General features: G+C 47.8%; 1 protein-coding gene across 1 annotated transcript in view; it reads left to right on the top strand.

The window, feature by feature from the left end:
• CTNNA1 (catenin alpha 1) overlaps nucleotides 1-11,461 on the top strand; it is a 118,757-nt gene that overhangs the window by 62,705 nt on the left and 44,591 nt on the right. Inside the window, exons 8-9 of the mRNA XM_058848353.1 lie at nucleotides 6,324-6,404; nucleotides 7,181-7,333. Of these exons, the coding sequence (XP_058704336.1) occupies nucleotides 6,324-6,404; nucleotides 7,181-7,333 (234 nt within the window). The remainder of the gene's footprint in view (nucleotides 1-6,323; nucleotides 6,405-7,180; nucleotides 7,334-11,461) is intronic.

Genomic DNA, 11,461 nt, shown 5'->3' with positions numbered 1-11,461 from the left:
GTGTGCGGTTATGAAACTAGAAAATCTATTTTCTCCTCTCAAATGGTGGCTTTTGTACTTGCTTTTTCCTGGGCACTGGAGTGAGATTGGCATTTCCAGTCGGGGCTCGGAGCCATGCGAGGGCTTCCTCATAGTCACCCCCAGTGTCCCGCTGCTGTGTGTCCCCTCGGAGCGGGGACACCACCTCTGGGAGCCCCTGGCTGCAGGCTGGGCGTGTAACAGTTCCCTGTGGCTTTGGGGCTGCAGAGCTGCGCTCCTGCCAAGCACAGCGTGCACACACAGCCAGGAGGAGGGCAGTGGGTTCTTAGGGCTGTTGGCTTGTTTTAAAGGTTCATTGCCCTGTTATTCAGAGCAGCCTCTCCTCTGGGACAGCTGGTACTGGAAGGTAAATGAGCAGCTTCAATTGACGTTTTTATATGTTTTTAGGATGCGTGTGCAGATGGAGCCTTTGTAGCCGCTGCTCTGGTCGTAGCTCGATGTGGGTACAGCAGGGGGATGCTGGTTTCCTGCTCCAGGCAACCTGGATAAGCTTTTTTTTTATTTTCACCTTGAGATATAAAGCAATAATGTAGAGGAGGCACTTGAAAATGTTTGCTGTGTAGCAGCAAGGTATCACCTCTGACCTCCAAGATCTGGAATGAGCTGAGAATAACAAATTTCCCATGATGATGGAGCAAGATGAAATGTGTCAAAAGAAGGGTTTAAAATAAGTGGTATTTACTTTTGTTATTAAGTGTTGGTTCCTTGCTTTGGTTTCTTGGAGGTCCTTGCTTAAACCAAGACCTGCTGTTCTCTGCCTGCTTCTCCCTTGGCTGTCCTGTGGTGGAATGGTGACACTGCTTCTGGTGCTTCCTTTCTGGGATAGGCGGACTCAAGGGAGCACTGAGTGGAAAGTGAAGGGATGGAGAGGGTGAACACAGGGGAATAAAATCTCAAAAACATCAAAAAAAGATAAAGCACAACAAATAAACCCTGCCCTGAACCCATCAGGAGAGTAACTGTCTTTAATAATTAAGCAAATTAGGAAATGTTAGATAAATTTCTTAAATTGCTCTGCCATAGTAAATATTTTCACATTTGCTCTAGTGTGGAAGAAATACATGCAGAGAAATTACAGAAACCTATTTAAAAGGATTCTTCCTGTTTAATGTTCAGTGTACGAGGAGCTCAGGCTCGGCTCCAGCTGTCCGGCGGAACCGCGGCTCTGCAGCACCTGCACAGGGTTCTTGGAGCAGCTCTGTGCAGCACCCTGATCCAAGCTGGTGCTTGGAATTCTAACAACATTTCAGTATGTTACCATAACCTCTAACAACAGCATTCCAAAGGGTATCATTTGAGGTCAACTGTTAGTCCTCCCCAGTGCTGCCTCTTTCCCTCTTACCAGGAGACTGAAATTAGGAATCGTTGGAAACGTTTTGCTTTTTTGCATCAATATCTGCTGGTAGGTTCCTCCCACGTTAAGATTGTGTAATTTGGCACAGAGTTAAGAGTTAATGTTCAAACACGGTGAGTTGCTCCTTTTCTGAGGCTCTCCATTCTTTGGCCCTTAACCAAACAAGGGCTATTTAGCACCTTGCCAGCGAGTTTCCTGTTTAGGAAACTGTTAACGCGAACTTTATGGGTGCTTTTCTTAGCAAAACATGTTTTTATGTGCACTTGCTGTGAAATAACAGTTATTACCACAAGTGTGCATCTCAGTCTCTGAAGTCTGGAGCACTGCAGTAACATTCACATTGTTCCTTGGGAGCTGCCTGGGGTGTCAAGGTGCAACAGGCTGGGAATAAACCCCCAGAAAACTCATGCAAATGGATTTCTTCTGAGCCTGAAAACTCATTGCCTGGCATGAAAAACCATGTCTGATGGCACCTGGGCACCTCTGCCACAGCAGGAGCTCTATGGCAGCCTGAACCCTCACATGTACCATGACAGGAATAAGCTTGCTAGGACCAAGTAACCCTTTTGGGGGCTTCTCACCTACCCCACTCCTGGAGCAGCAGCACAACTGGTTTTCCTGCTAAACCCATGTGCTGGGAAAGTAGAATTGCACCCTGAGGCGAGCGTTGTCATTTAGTTAGGCTGACATCTTGTGGAAGCCTTCCTAGTGTATTAAGAACAACACACAAGCTGATTTTACTGGCTGGAGATGTGGGGGCTGTGACTTTGCTGTGCTGGGGGCCTGGAGGGTGTCAGCCCTGGAGCTGCAGGTGGGGCTGCAGCAGCCGGGACGTGCAGCCCCGTGCATGGCACTGCCCAGCTGCCAGCTCACCCCCTGCCTGCAGCAATGGTGCTGGCAATTGTCACTGGGCCTCAGCACCTCGGGGACCACGGGAGGAGTCTGCTTTTTGGCCAGAAGGTTGTGTTGGTGCTGTGAGGCGGGAGGTGAGCAGGACGTGTGGCTGGAGCGTCACTCGGACTCACTGCCGTGGAATCGCTGAGCCCTGGGAGGAGCACATGGGACAAAGGTGTGTCGGGGTGACCCAGCAGCAGAGATGTGCCCAGGGCTTCAGGCCAGCTGCTGAGTCCCTTGGGGGAGGGCTGGGCACTGGAGGCTGGGTGTCCTTGTCTTCATGCAAGCAAAGGGCACAGCGTGGTGGCCGTCACCTCCCTGTCCAGCAGCTCTCTGCACCTGGCACTGGTTGCACATTGTAATTCCTGCCTGTACCAGGGTGAGAGCAGGAGCCGCCCTTCCCCTCTCTGTGGTGCAGCCTGGCCCTGGGGAGGGATGGCAGTGCAGGGCAGGGGGACAGCACAGGCAGTTTTATTGTCACTGGGGTTCTGGCTGAGCCCTGGGTGATGCCACACAGCCTGTTTGCCCTGCTGAGCTGTGGGATGGCTGTGGGAGACTCCTTCCTGCAGCAAAGCAGGGCACAGTCCTGCTTCCTGCACCGGCAGACCTGGGATGTGAGAACTGCTGGAATCCGTGTGGGTCACGCTTCAGTGCTCACTGCCTGGCCTTGAGTCAGCCCTGCTCTGTCTGGAATTTGTTGGCAGCCCTGCTGTCACAGTGATGGAGGGCTGTGCATGGTTGTCCTCGGTAGACACGGAATTAGGCTGGGTGGCGAGGCAGAACCAACTTGGGACAATCATGTGACATCTGGCTCACATCTGGGTGCTGATTTGGGGAGGGGGCATGCTGGGCTCTGCAGGGATGGTGTCAGGTGCTGCTGAGCAGGAGGCACTTTCTCCCTCAATACCTCTGGGGGCTCGGCTTAACCCAAACTGATGATAAACCTTAAAGATTAACAGCTGAGGTTTGTGATACATAGCTACAAAAACATGTCTTTGAGTAGCAGGTTACAGCACATGCTCTGCTGATCCTGGTGGAATGCACCACCACCACCGTGCTCCTGTACCTTTATGAATCAGTTGGGATTTGATTTTAACCTCCATAGCTATAGGAAAAGCTTGGGTCTGTCTTTTGCTTGTCTGAATACAGATGGCACACCTACAGCAGGAGGACTTTGTGACAGAAATGGTGATTCTGCTCCCCTCCCTGTGTACAAATCCCCTTTCTTTGCTTTGAGCATTAAAACAAGCCCTGCTGGGGATGGTGGTGTGAGCTGGGACTGCAGGGATGTGACAGGGAATGTTTGTGGTGCTCTGCAAGCAGGGCAGCAATGGTGGGGGAAGAGCAGAGATGAACGGGGTGAGGGAAACGAGCAATTTTTAACATCAGTTTTATCCTCTTTGATAAAGATCTGATTTAATTTAAAGTAAATTTGCACCGTGGCTAAATTTATTATCCATGATACTGGTCAGAGTTGGGATATCATACTGCAGAATGATTGACATGGTCATCATGACCCTATTAAATCTACTGAATCTATTAGCTGCTCACTGGCTGCGGGGTTTGTGATTCCCTCAGCAGAGTTTTGTGCTGAATATCTAAAAATCCTATTAGAAATCTGAATATTTGGGCTTCACTCTTGTGAGTCCTCCCAATGCCATGGATAGCAGAGCTGCTGGCTGGGCTGTCTTGTGCTGCTGGGTCATTAGCTGGCTCCTCACTGAAGGTTCACACTAGACATGAGAACCAGCTCTTAACGGTCAGGCTAATTGGTTAGTGGAACAAATTACCCAGAAGAGCTAAACTGGCTCTTGGAGCCTTTAAAACATGATTTATTACTTGAGAGCGGGAGCCCAGCTCCAACAGAACTTTTGAACTGTAGGGTGGAACCCATGGGTGCAGTTCCTGAGGTGTGTGGGAGCCTGGCCAAGGTGCCAGTGCTGTGGTCAGGGGTGATCCTCAGCGTGTTTCTGTGCCCAGGAGGGTTCGTGCTGCCACGGGCTGTGCAGGTCTTCACGTGTTCCTCCAGGTCCTAATGGGGTTTGGTTGGCCCCACAGTGTTTGTTATGCAGGGGAAAAATATTCAGGAAACTTCATCTGGGCAAAACTCGACATAATTATCTCCGGGATCTTGGTTGGAATTGGCTGTGATGGTTTAAGATATCAGTGGCAGCAGGGTTCTGGAGCCATCAAGGTGTCCTGGGTCTGTCCTGCTCTGCCCCCACTCAGCCCTAAAAAAGGATCCCAATTAGTGCTCCACGTGCTAAATCATCACAGCTAAATTAGCAGGGTGCTTTATCCTGCAGCCTTCTGAAGTAAATTCTGGTCATGCTTTTGACAAGCTTCTGCATGCCAGCAAGGTGGAAATGAACCAGAGCTGCCTTCCTAAAATCGAGTGGGGTTGGATTCTACAGCTCTTTCTGTGCTAGGATGTGGTGTAGTTTCATAGGAATGGATCAGCAGTGAGAAATCAGTGCTGCTCAGGCTGTAATGTGCTTTTTGGGATGTTTTGCATAGTGGTCCATTAGTGGAAGCCATCTCTTGGTTTTCCTCTCATCCAAAAGGCATCTGGTGCTGTGCACCGAGGCTGTTGTGGCTGTGAAGCCAGGGACAGCAAAGTGGAACTGATGGGTGGCCTTGGCTCAAATCCCTGCTCCTGCTTCTTGTTAAAATGGTAATGTGGGAGCACCCGGGGAGAAGTAAAATGGCACTTCTTGGAACAGCTGAATGTTTGGCTTTCTGCATAATAGATGAGCATATATCTTAGATCCAAACATATTCCTGGGAAAAACCCCCAGTGTGTGGGGAGGGTGCTGTGGGTTGAGTAAAATGGTCACGTTGCTGTGGGTAAAGAGGGGTGAAACATCAGGAGAAGCAGCTGCCACTGCAGGTTGGTGTCTCAGAGCAGCTTGTGGCTGGGGCAGTGCCTTGTGCAGCTTCTGGGGTCACTGTCCCCCTGTGCCAGCCCTGCCTGATGCCACCAGCGTGCCAGGGACAGAGCATTGCTCAGCGAGTCTGGTCTGTCTGATCCCCTGAGCAGGGCAACAGCAAAGTGTTGGGTAAATCAGTGCATTAATCTTCACTTTATTTACAGCCTTCAGCTTTGATTTTTGAATGTAGAGCAAAGAAGGGGCTGGTGCCGGGGCTGCTGAATGCTCTGGCAGTGTCACGAGCTTCTGGGTTTAGCTCCAGTCACTTTTCAGTTACCTTTTGTGATGAGAATCAAATAACTTGATCATGACAGTGACAAATCTTCAATAATTCATTACAGTATAATGACATTACAACATCCAACTCCCTCCCCCCCATTTTTTATTTCTGCTGTAAAGTGGACTAGATGTTTTAGATTCAAGGCTGTTCATCCAGATATTTCACACCAGCCTGTCACCTGGAGAATTGATACCTGGCATACCCTCACTGCAGCACTGCTAAATGGTTTTTCTTCTCAATGGGATAATTATATTGATTGTGGCTTAGGACTTCAGAAATTGGATTGTGGTTGAATAAAGTGTGTTTTGAAACCCTAATATAAGCTGTATTAAAGAGAAAAAACTCCCAGCAAAACCAGACCACCACCACTGTCTTATCTGATTCTTAATTTGATGCGAATGAGGGTATTTTTGACTCAATGTGTGATGGAAAAGGGAAGCTGCTCCTGCTGCCTGGCCCTTTGGCCTCTCTAAAAACAGGGCTCAGGCGAAACATGCTGGATCAAACCTCGGCAGCTCCCCATGGGTGGGCCTGGAGACTCACTTGAAATGTTGAATTTCTTATCCAACAAATGGTTTGTAAAGATTTGACTTTTGATTCTGGGCTTTTGCCTGCATGCTCAGGAGCAGTGGTGTGTGATCCCTGGGGTGGGGTGTGGAGGGAGCAGTGACTGCCTTATCGGGGAGGTGGAGACTCTAGTGCCAGTCTGCAGAATCACAAACCTACAGATGGGAAAAGCAGCTTACCATATACTTGAAATGAATAACAACTGGCTTAACTCTGAGACCCTGAATAGCTGTTTACCTCTTTGGCTGCTGTTTTTCAGGCTGGCCGCAAGGAGAGAAGCGATGCCCTGAACTCTGCCATTGACAAGATGACCAAGAAGACCAGAGACCTGCGCAGACAGGTGAGCAATGCTCAGAGGTGCTGCTGCCTGAGACACCAGTGCTTTGCTGCACGCTGGGGGTTTGTTCCTGCTGGGCACTGGGTCTGCTGGCCTGTCTGCAGTGAATAGAAAACCAGAAGCTTCCAGTGGGAAGCACGGATTGGGAATGTAATTCCCTGTTAATTTGCTGTTAGCTGTGTGATACAGATGTTGGAGACTTAATCATCCTCATGGCAAGAGAGATTAAAAAACCCAAACCCAAAGAACAACTTTCACTTGATGGACTTTAAAGATAATCAGTGATATTTTATAATTCTGGTGGTGTTCATCTCAACCTATTTTATTTGAGAACTGTATTTATGTAGCATCAGTCTTTTCTCTGTTTGGTTTTAAAGCAATATATTCCCATTTTCGAGTAAGCAAGAATATGGATCAGGTTTGTTGAAAAATGTTTTTATTCTAGCAGAAAAATAAAAAAGTTAAATCAGTGTGTTGTTTAATCAGCTGAGGGAAAGCAGCAAATTTACTCAGACAAAACCAATATGAGCTGCTAAATCAATATTTGTGGCCAAACTGGTGACTTGCACTTCTATAACTAATCCATTTTTTAAGGAGATTTAATTTAAATTGAAGCAAAAAAGTGTGTAGACAAGATTTAGTGCAGGGAAAGCCTTGGTCACACAAAGGAAAAAGGATCAATGACAAAAGTAGTTTAAGCTTTACGTACTAATACAGTAAGAGGGAAACAGCAGTGGAACACTACTGAAGAATAACTGATTCTTTTATTTTTATTTTAGCTCCGCAAAGCTGTTATGGACCATGTTTCAGACTCTTTTCTGGAAACAAATGTTCCTCTTTTAGTATTGATTGAAGCTGCCAAGAATGGGAATGAAAAAGAAGTGAAAGAATATGCCCAGGTTTTCCGTGAACATGCCAACAAATTGATTGAGGTAAGATGGTACAAATTAAAATTTAATTGTTGCTAGTTAAATTAAGGCAAGACTAGGCAAAACAGGTTTTTAAATTCTGTTGAAGCACAAAGCAAATTCGGTATTTAATTTCCTTTTAAAATTTTATTTGAACAAATTTAAACACGATTTAATATTTAAATAATTGAAAATGTAAGCTTATCAAAAGGAGCTGTTAAATAACCCATGTAGTTGTGGATATTACCATGTGAGTATATGATAAAGGTTTTGTTATTTGGTCGTGGTCGTTTGGAGTAAGGGAGACCAAGGCACAATTGTCCTGCTGGACAGTTTGACCCATTGCTTTGAAACCTAGAGGGCTTTTCCTTCCAATAAAATCCCACTGAATATAAACAGGCCTTTTGTGTGAAGGCTTTCAGAATGCAGAGCTGCTCATGTGTGTGTAAAAGCAAAGAGAGCACTTGGAGTGACAACACAACTGATCCCTGCCACCCGTCTGCAGGGAGAACCCAAAACTCTCCAGCTGGTGGGACTGCAGAGCTGGGACTGGTGGGAAAACCAGGTTAACTGGGACCAGCCTGTGCTATCTGCAATTCCAGGCTCACTGAGGTGGGAAAAGCCTGCCCAGCCCATGGAATCCCAGCTGTGCCCCATCCCCACCTTGTCCCCAGCCCAGAGCACTCAGTGCCACCTCCAGCCCTTCCTGGGACACCTCCAGGGATGGGCACTCCAAACCTCCCTGGGCAGTTCCAATCCCTGAGCTCCCTTTCCATGGGGAAATTCCTGCTGCTGTCCACCCTGAGCCTCCCCTGGCCCAGCCTGAGGCCATTCTTCATTACCTGGGAGAAGAGACTGACCCTCACCGGCTGTCCCCTCCTGTCAGGGAGTTGCTTTCAGGGTCACTGTGCCCTGCTGAGAGAAGCAGATTTCCATGGGTGATGTGTCTGCAGCGAGAGCAGCAGAGCCTGCCCCTGTTCATGGATCCACCTCGGCATTTTCGGCCCTTTGCCACCGCCTTGGTGTGAGAGGTCTGTGCCCGCTGATGCTCAATGGCAAGGAACAAACAGCTACAGGTATTGCTGAGGAAACATGCCACTAGGAATAAGCTTCAGAAACTCCTCCTGTGCTGTTCTGTGCTTTGAGGTTCTGGCTGGTTGTGCTAAACCTCAGCAGCTCCCCTGGAACAGTCCCAGGCTGCCTCGTGTGCTTCTGCTCTCTTGGTGTCTCTGTGTTTGATAGTGGAGTCCATGTGTCTCCAAGGCTTGTGGGGAATACTCACACAGCTGGGGAGGTTTAAATTGCTCAAGAGTAAGGCTGATCAGACGTCAGTAAAAGTAGCTTCTGACTTGCACAATGTATTTTTCGTAGGGTTCTGAGTGCACTTTGCAACTCCCCCATAGTCCAGGGTGCATGAAGTTTGTCCAGCTCTTTAGAGCTGCTGTCTAAGCAAAGAAAATATTTCAATTCCTTGAAGGTATCCATTTTTCTCTTTTGGCTTGTCATGTTTCAGCATCAATGCTGTCCTCCTAGAGCTGCAAAGTTATTCTAATCTAAATTTTAAGTAACTGACGTTGTTCTGCAAAGCAGCATGTGGAAGGAAGGCAGTGCTGCTGTGCCCTGCCTTGGCAGCAGGATACAGCCTTGGGAACACTTTGAAGTGGGTTTGGTCTAAAGCCTCCCTTCTTCATGTTGCAAGCCTGATTTATCTAGAAAATTATTTTTAGAGCTTGTTTACAGGAGAAGCTGAGTAGTGTAACAATAGCAGTGCCTGTTCTGCCAGAGTTCTGCTACCTCCTCAGCAGATGTGTGGAATTTATTGGCATAATTAGAAAGGAATAATGGTGCTGCTCTGTCCCTGAGCTTCTCCCCAGCCCTTGCCAGGTATGCCCTTTCTCCCTGTCCCCTCAGGAGCCATGTCCCACCAGAGCAGCCACAGTTCCATCCTCACTGGCACTGGCCCTACCTGGTGTGCAAATGCCAGGCTGCAGAGGAGTTTTCCAAAGTCTCTGTACAGCCAGACTCTCTTGTCTTTCAAGGACTATTCCCCTGAAAGTAGACATTCAGCAATATTTTTGACTGACATCAAAAGGTTTTGTTAAAATGATATGCTGCTGCAACAGCTTTTTGAAGGCTTGGTTATTGCTTTTGCTGTCTGAAATGTAACTGTAGTTGTAGAGTAGCATGATGTAGATGGTTTATAAACCTCTTCCCTGAATGGAGATGGATTAATATATACACTTATCTTGGACAGGAGGGAATGGTGCTCCTGCAGAGCCCTTGTCCCGAGGGGCAGGGGAGCTGCTGGAGTCACGCCAGGAGTCAGATTCACTGTGCAGGAACATGGGTTCGAGTGGGTTACACTCAAAATGTCTTGTGCCTCTGCCAGAATGGAGGAGGATGTTTGCCAGTTCCCTCATGATTCTGCTCCTGGGCAGGAAACTCAGGAGAAACAACAAAAGGATGTGTAAGAGCAGAGCTGAAGATGTTTTGCCTGGTGAGATGGGCGGCGATTGCTCCCAGCTGCTTTCAGGGGAGATGGGTGTGCAGGGCATTTATCAGAACTGCCCTCACAGGTGCTGTGGGTGACTCAGGACATCAGATGTGCCCAAAGAGCTGCAGCACTGAGTGGAGCTGTGCTGACAGACAGGCTCCTGTGGTTTGGGTGTAGAGGGGAGCGTGTCCTTCCTTCCCTTCCTTCCCTTTGGTGCTGAGCGAGGGCAGGAAACGTGCGGGAGATCCTGCTCTGCCCTGGCAGCTCAGCACGGCCCCACTGGGTTGCTGGGAGGGTTTGCACCTTGGGTTGATACCCCCATGTCTGTGAGCCAGAGGAGTCAGTGAACCAGCCCCTGAGAGATAGATAATGAGAGAGATCTACATTATTTTGCTTTTCATACTAAGCTGTGGCAGGTGTTGGCCGGACAGGAGTGGCAGTGCTGGTTCTGCCCTGGCTTAGCACAGGGAGTTCTTGCTCCTGCAGTGCAGAGCTGTTTATGGCCCTTCCAAGTACCCATAAAGAGATGCAAGCACATGATTGGGGTAATTATGTTTTGAAATGTTCCCTTCTTGGCAGCACAGCACTGTCTGCTTTTGTGGTTCCTAACGTCCAGGCAGCCAAATTTGACCAAAAGGTGCAATAACTACAGAAAGCTGATTTGCCTTCTGGGTCTGTGTCTTCTAGAGAACCCGTACTGAGAGCATCCCAGAGGGCTCCCATCTAATTTGTTTCCCACGTAGTAAAATCCTCACCCTTTTATCCAGCCTTTTGAAAACTGAGTAACAGTAAAAGAGTAGAATGAGCCTTGTCTCAGTTGAATAATACGTTTCAAAGATAGCTTTCAAAATTGCTCTATGCTAACAGACCATTAACTCTGGCTGGATTTGGTTAAAGGAGTTTAATTCAGGAATTGAGAGGCCAATTTCAATGTAACACACAAGAATAACAGAAAGGACAGCATTTGGGGAACCAGCCTAACAAAAAGTTAAATTCACTTGTAAACTGTGGAAGTCTTCCCTATTTGTAGACTGTCAACTGCTAATTCCATTCCAGTGTTTTTTCCCACTGGGTGAGGTAGCCTTGGCTCTCCAAGCCCACTTTGCTCTGGAGGAAGGAGAGCTTGGCACTGGCACCCTTGGCTGTCCTGCAGCCCGTCCCCAGCGATGGCACGGAGCACCACGCTGGCCCTTTGTCCCTCCCGGCCATGGAGAGAGGTTTGTGCTGAGCTGCCTTTGTGCTGCTCCCTGGGGATGCTCCTGCAAAGGGAAAAAGCCAGACATGTTAAGCAGAAACCTTTGCTACGCTGTTGAATGCTTTAGAAAAGGAAAAATTAGCTTGTCAATTTGTCACTGGTTACATTGTGACACAGTGTAACTCCGTGTAGTTTTAATGGAAAAGTTTTTCAGACGTTAAGAAATTAGGAAGTAAAAGGTAAATAAGGACAGAGTCCAGGTTAAAATCCTCCAGTTTGCTTGCTGACGAATATTTTGGAGAATATATTTGGAGTTTGTAATTCCTTAAAAAGAACAAATTATCTCTTCTTCCTCTGGGAAGATCCCACTACCCCTGTGTCAAATGTTTATCTCACCTTAAATTTTATTTATGAGTCTTCTTCTTACCAAGAGAAATATTGGTAAGACCAAGGAGGCAAAAGC

The sequence above is a fragment of the Poecile atricapillus genome, chromosome 13, assembly GCF_030490865.1.
Source record: "Poecile atricapillus isolate bPoeAtr1 chromosome 13, bPoeAtr1.hap1, whole genome shotgun sequence".
Classification (NCBI taxonomy): Eukaryota; Metazoa; Chordata; class Aves; order Passeriformes; family Paridae; genus Poecile; species Poecile atricapillus.
The sequence above is the reverse complement of the archived record's forward strand: the minus strand, read 5'-3'. Positions and strand labels throughout refer to the sequence as shown.